Raw genomic sequence first — 6,990 nt, 5'->3', positions numbered from 1 at the left:
TTAACTATTTTTTATTTTAAATTAAGTGTTTGAATATCTAATAAAAATTATTTTTATTAAGTAGGATAATTATCGTAGTTGAAGTAAACAATACTTGTATTTGCAAATAAATATTTTTCCGGTGGGATCGATACTCTACTCTATCACTATATTACTTGATTTGGCACGTATACTTTACTTATATTAAGTGAAATTTTTATAATTTTTATATGAAAAAAAACCTAAACATTATTTAAAGATTGACAGAGCCTTAAATATTTTTTATAATTCTTTAGGTTACTCCACCGTCCCCATCAGTTAATATGAACATGATGTAATATTCAAATTTGGTCAAAAATAAAGCTTGAACCCGACTAGTCAATAAAATAAGTTGACCCGAACCTGGAATTTTTTGGGTCTGGTATGGGTCGGGTTTCAGGTTAGGTCAAATATTGACAACCATACTATAATGAGTTTAAACAAGGGCAATGTTGTGAGGTCTGATGGTTTTACCTATAAATATTATCAGACTTGTTGGAATATTATTAGGGATAATCTTTATATGGCTATTATTTTTTTTTCAAAGATTATTCTATTCTTAAAATTTTTTCCTAAACTTATGTTATTTTGTTTCCCAAATGTGTCAGTCCTAAAATTTAAAATTATTTTAGGTCCATTAGCTTATGCAATATTTTTCATAAAGTTATTTCCGAAATTCTGGCTTCTAGAATGGTTTCCATTCTACCCAAAATTATTTGTGAAAATCAAATTGGTTTTTGTTAAAGGTAGATACATTATTGACAATATAATGTTAGCTTAGGAGATTAAACATAATATTAATCTTAATGTTCTTGGCCATAACATCATTTTGAAATTGGACTTTTCTAAAGCTTATGATAACATTAATTGATATTTCATATGAAAAAGTTGAGATATTTTTTGTTTTAATAATCAATACATTTACTTATTTAGGAATATCATTGAAGTTGTTTGTTTCTTTATTATTATGAATGGCGAATCTCATTATTTCTTTAAAGCTGAGTAGGGTGTTAGACAAGTTGACCATATATTTATTTCTCTTTTTAACTTTACAGTTGAATATCTTTCAAGAGCTTTAATTTTTTTTCTAAATATACTAGTCTTTCTTTCATTAACTCTAGTGGTTTTAATGTTTCACACCTTTGTTTTGTTGATAACTTCCTTTTTTTTAGCAATGGTGATTTTAGAAATATGAAAAGAATTAATCATTGTTTGGAGACCTTTGATTCAAAAAGTGGGCTTTATTTTACTTGCAAAAAAGCTTCTTTATTATTGGTAAATGTATAAATAGGGATAAATTTAATAAAATTACTAATATCACTAGCTTTAAAAATCAATCCCTTCCCCTGCATTATTTGGGTGTTCCTATTCATAAAGGTCATAAGAAATCTTTTTTGTTCGATAAAATAAATTTTAGCATGTTTAATAAATTTGCTACTTGGGATTCAAATTTGTTTTGTATAAAAGCTAGGCTGGTTTTAATTAAAATTGTCTTATGCTCTCATCCTATATATATTTATTTCAACTTGTTAATCCTCTTTAGCGTTTTGCTCAATTTATCAATAAAATTTTTTTGAGCTCTTCCTAGGATAATAAGATGATCCATTGGTCTTCTTGGAAGTCTAATTGCGGGGAACATCATCTCCAATGGTGTATTGTTAATGGATGTTATTATTTACAGCAAGATGACTTGTTGGGGTCAGGCTCTTTATATTCTTTATATAATACGTACTCTATATCTAACCTAAAGGTATCTCAATTTATTTTGAATGCTACTTTGAATAGAAACCATCTTTTGGAGTATATCCCTAATCATATTGTTGACATTATTTATTAGATTTCTATAAATATGTAGTCCAATGATTTTATCATCTTTAAGAATTCTACTAATGGAAATTTCAATGTTAATGAGGTTTGGAATAATTTTAGAAATAAAAAAAGGTTCACAACATTATTTATGAGAAAATTTGGAATTCAGTGACTCTTCTAATATTTCGTTATTTAATTAGAGGTCTGTTAAAGGTTACACTCCAAATGATGAGAGACTTAAAAAGAGAAGGGTTTTGTATCCCCTCTAAATGTCAATGTTATGCTAATGTGGAGTCTTTTAATCATGTTTTCCTTAATAGCCCTAATGCATCTAGAGTTTGGGCTATATTAGGTTGTGCTCTTATTATTAATTTTAGGCCTAATATTTCTATTTATTTGGATATGCTCGAGAATTGATTTTCAAATCACATTAAGGGTCACATTGTTATTAATGTTCTTATATTTGTTTTTTTTTTACTTTTATATATATAGAGGAATAATACTAAGTATTAATACATTAAAATGAATACTGACAGAATCATCATTGGTCTCAAAAACAAAATTCACCTACTTCATACTAAGAATCTCTTATAAACCAAACATTTGAGGGGTTATTCTTCTTGGGATGTTTTCTTTAACTTATACCATCGTAAAAATAGCTTTGAAGGTCACGCTATTATTTTTGTTGGAGAAAGCCTATTTTAAATAAATATAATGTTAACATTGATGGTTTTGCTAATAAAATAGTTGCAAGGTGTGGTGGTATTATTAAAGATTCAAAAGGAAATTTTCTTCTTGTTTTTTCTTACCAGATTCTGAAATGTTTTGCCATTATGGATGAAATGCAGGCTCTTCAACATGCTCTTAAGAATTGTGTTAACAACCACTGGGATATTATTTGAATAGAACTGGTTTCCAAAGTGTTTATATATCTATATCATAAAGGCATTATAAAGATGCTTCCTTATACTATTTGTATAAAAAAATTATGCAACTTTTTGAGTATTTTTATTATATAATCTCTCATATTTGGAGAGAGGGAAATATTATTGCAGATTGATTTGCTAAAAAAGCCAATTCTATTCCTAACTCTTTGACTTATATTAGGATGAATAATCTTTATGATATTAAGGGAATGGTGAGGATGGATAGCATTGGCTTCCCTTACATTAGATTGAAATAATCTCTGTTTGGGGTTTCGTGTTTGTGGCAGGGTTGATGTTTCTTATCAGGTTGATTCATTTTTGGGTTATCTCTTTCTTCCTGCTAGGCTTGATAGCTTGGTTGGATTTATATAAGTTCTTTGGTATATGTGGGATCGTTCATTTCTGCTGTTATATTTATTGCAACTGGTTTTTTTAAAGTTCTCCTTCTTGAGGCTAGAATTATTTGTTGGATTATTTGATTTGTGGTTCTCTATTTTAAATTTATGTTGTTTGAGTATTCTTTGGTTAGTGTATTCCTTATTGGTTTTTGTTGGTGGCTTGCTCTAGCAGTGTTCTATTGTAGGTTTGTTTTTTCTCTTGTTGGGCATTTGTTATGTGGTACTCTTTCCTCCATTTTATGGCATCTTCTATTGGTATTATTATTCTTTCATTATCGTGGTTGCTTTTAGAGGTTATGGCTCTCTTGGTTGCTAATGTAAGCTTGGCTGGATTCTTCCCTTTGACTGTCTTGTGTGCTGCTAGTTTGATAACTTTCTTAATCATTTTTGTGTTATGATTGACTCTATGGTTTGTTGAGCTCTTACTTATGCAGGCATAGATTCTTTTCTTTTCAGATTTTGGCTTTTGGCATGTATAAGGTTTTCTCTTATATGATTTCTTTTTTGTTTCTTGTTTGGGCTTTCTATTTTTGCCCTTTGTTTTGCAAGATGTAGCTTTTTCATCCAGGTCGAGCTTCACGTAAATAAAGCTTTTCTGAGGTGGATGGATAACATTAGCTTCCCTGACATCAAATTTAAATAATATCTGTTTAGGGTTTAATGCTTATGGCTGGGTTGATGGTTCTTATCAACTTGAGTCTATTGTTGATTATTTCTTCCATCCTATTGGGCTTATTTGCTTGGCTGGATTTCCACAAGTTCTTTGGTATATGTGGGATCGTACATTTCTAATGTTGTATTTATTGCAATTCGTTCTTTTTGAGTTATTTTAGTTATCCTTCTTGAGGCTAGACTTATTTGTTGGGTTATCTGATTGGTGGTTCTCTATCTTCTATTTATGTTTTTTTGGTATTCTTTAGCTAGTGTTTTTCCTGTTGGCTTTGGTTGGTGGCATGCTCTTGCAGTGCTCTATTATTCGTTTGTTTTTTTTCTCTTGTTGGAATTTTGTTATGTGGTCCTCTTTCCTCCATTTTGTGGCTTCTATTGGTAATATTGTGCTTTCATTGTCGTGGTAGTTGTTAGAGGTTATGCCTCTCTTCATTGCTAATGTTAGCATTGTGGGATTCTTCCCTTTAGTTGCTGTGCATGCTATTAGTTTGATAACTTTATTAATAATTTTTGTCTCATGATTGACTCTATCTTTTTTTAAGCTCGTTCTTGTGCAGGCATATATTCTTATCTTTGCATATTTGGGCTTTTGGCATCTATAAGGTTTGTTCCTCTTTGTGTTTTTTTTTTTGGTTCAGGCTATCTCTTTTTAGCAATTATTTTTCATGATGTTGATTTTTCATCCTAATTAAGCTTCATGTAAATCAAGCATTGTTTGGGAGGATAGATAACATGCATTGGCTTCCCAGACATCAGATTGAAACAATATCTTTTAAGGGTTTTATGTTATCTCTTTTAAGGCTTCCCTAACACCAGGTTGAGTCTATTGTTGGTTGTTTTTTTCCTTCCTGCTAGGCTTGTTAGCTTAACTGGAGTTCTAGAAGTTCTTCGGTATCTGTGGGATCGTTCATTTATGCTGTTGTATTTGATGCAATTGGTTCTTTTGGTTTATTTTAGTTCTCATTCTCGAGTCTAGAATTATTTGTTAGTTTCTTTGATTGGTGGTTCTCTATCTTTTGTTTATATTGTTTGAGTATTCTTGGTTGGTGTTTTCTCTGTTGGTTTTTATTGTTGGCATGCTTTGGCGGAGTTATATTGTTGATTTTTTTGTCTCTTGTTGAGCTTTTGTTATGTGGTCCTCTTTCCTCTATATTATTGTTTCTTCTATTGGTAATATTGTTCTGGTTGCTGTTAGAGGTTATGGCTCTTTTGGTTGCTAATGTTAGCTTAGTTGGATTGTTCCCTTTGACTACTGAGCCTGTTGATGGATTGATAACTTTATTAATCATTTTTGTGTTATAATTGACTTTATGATTTGTTGAGCTCTTTCTTTTGAAGGCATAGATTTTTATCTTTGCATATTGTGGGTTTCGGCATCTATAAGGGTTGCTCCTCTGTGATTTTTTTTTTTCTGATTTAGGCTCTCTTTTTGGCACTTGTTTTGAAGGATGTTGCTTTTCATCCTGTTCGAGCTTTAGCTTTGGCTCTGGAGATGATTCATCTTCATTTTTTAGGCTTGGCTCCTTGCCTACGGTAGTTTTTTTTTTGTTTGAAATTGTTTTTCTTTTTGTATTTTATCTTGAATTATAGTTGGGATATTTGGCTCATTACGATTCTTTTTTATGTTTTTTATTGCTCTTTCAGCATAGAGAGCATTTGATCCTTTTAAGAACTTATAATACTTTTGATTTATGTTTTTTATTGCTCTTTCAGCAGTAGAGAGCATTTGATCCTTTTAAGAACTTATAATACTTTTGATGAATTTACACGTAGGCCGGTTGAAGAGTTTTAAGTAAAAAAAAAAAAAAAATTGCTTCAAAAAAATAATTAATTGCAGACAGAGTATCAGAATACACAAACAATACTGTACTCCACTTATTTTGAGTACAAAATTATGTATGGTCATTTGGTCGTTATTTGTTTGTTCCTAAAGTCCACAAGGAGAGGTATCAGAAGGTTTAGTTGAGCCACAAACAACCCTGGCTTGACCGTCCAACTCCTTGAGAACGCGCACAACCTCTGTGAGCACCACCGCCGGCTGGCCGCCGCACCCTTCCATTCCCACCAACTTCGCCAAAACCCCCATCTTCTTCCTCACACTCTCATGGCAGAAATCCATCTCCTCTTCCTCCTCTTCCCCATCATCTTCCCAGCCCTTCAATTGCCCATTTTCATCTGATTTTCTCGACGGAGAAACTGATCCACCTTTGCAGTTCGCTTCAGAGGATTAAAAGAACTATGTTAATGCAATATTATAGTTAACTGAAAACAAGTCATTTCATTTGAACTTACCACCACCACCACCAACAGTAGTGCTCTTCCCTTTAGATTTAGCTATCGATCTTCTCTCCATCGAGCTTTGGATCCTTAATTCATTTTCTCTCCTGCTCCTCTCTCTTTAAAAGGCGATGCAGCAATTGCTAATTAAGAGTTGCTGGAGAATGTAGTGGCTCTGTACGGTGCAGTGGAGGCAGAATCATAGTAGGAGAACAGAGAGAGAGAAGGAGAAGCGTGCAGGAACCTATGGACAGCACGACGTGGTAGTGGTCCTGCAATTAATATTTAGGAGAGGATAACAGTAGTACGTACGGGTTGCACTTGAAAATTATCCAACCTGCTATGAATAACATCAAAATATTCAAACCGAACACGGTAAGACACATTACAACACTGAAAATTAGGGGTGTAATTGAGTAAGTCGGCTCGTGAGTCAGCTTGAATTTAACTCGGTAACCGGCTCGACGAGTCGAGCTCGAACACAATTTCGAGCTCGAAGGCTTATCGAATTAAGAACGAACAGAAGTCGGACTCGACTCGTTGAATCAACGAGCAGCTCGACAACGGAGCTAGTAGGCGGAAAATGCTATTTGCAAGTGGGAAATCGAAAAGGCGAGCGGGAAAATCCAATTTGACGCTCGGACGGGACGCTTACCACGGATGTTACGCTCGGCGACGACATCGAAGACAACTAGCTAAGGTCTACGACGGACAATAGAAACAGAAGCGGAAGCGGGCGACGACATCTAGGACGTCTGCGACGGACAACAACAAAGGTCTCACAACAGTGCTGGACGACGACGGCGTCTGCGATGGACAACGACGTTGGCGAAGTTGACAGACGCTAGCGAATATGGTTTGATATCCCGCTCGACGAGCTCACTTTTTCTCTG

At 33.4% G+C, this 6,990-nt stretch overlaps 1 protein-coding gene across 1 annotated transcript; it reads right to left on the bottom strand.

Annotated features, from left to right (window-relative positions):
- Positions 1 to 5,600: 5,600 nt before the first annotated feature.
- Positions 5,601 to 6,339, bottom strand: LOC110093293. The gene is made up of 2 exons (XM_020818131.2): positions 6,113 to 6,339; positions 5,601 to 6,037 (listed from the first exon to the last, which is right to left on the bottom strand). The coding sequence occupies exons 1-2, from the start codon at positions 6,171 to 6,173 to the stop codon at positions 5,748 to 5,750; spliced, it is 351 nt and encodes a 116-aa protein (XP_020673790.1). The 5' UTR covers positions 6,174 to 6,339; the 3' UTR covers positions 5,601 to 5,747.
- Positions 6,340 to 6,990: the final 651 nt, after the last annotated feature.

This window comes from Dendrobium catenatum, unplaced genomic scaffold, assembly GCF_001605985.2.
Source record: "Dendrobium catenatum unplaced genomic scaffold, ASM160598v2 fragScaff_scaffold_923, whole genome shotgun sequence".
Taxonomy (NCBI): Eukaryota; Viridiplantae; Streptophyta; class Magnoliopsida; order Asparagales; family Orchidaceae; genus Dendrobium; species Dendrobium catenatum.
This window is presented reverse-complemented; position numbering and strand designations above follow the sequence as displayed.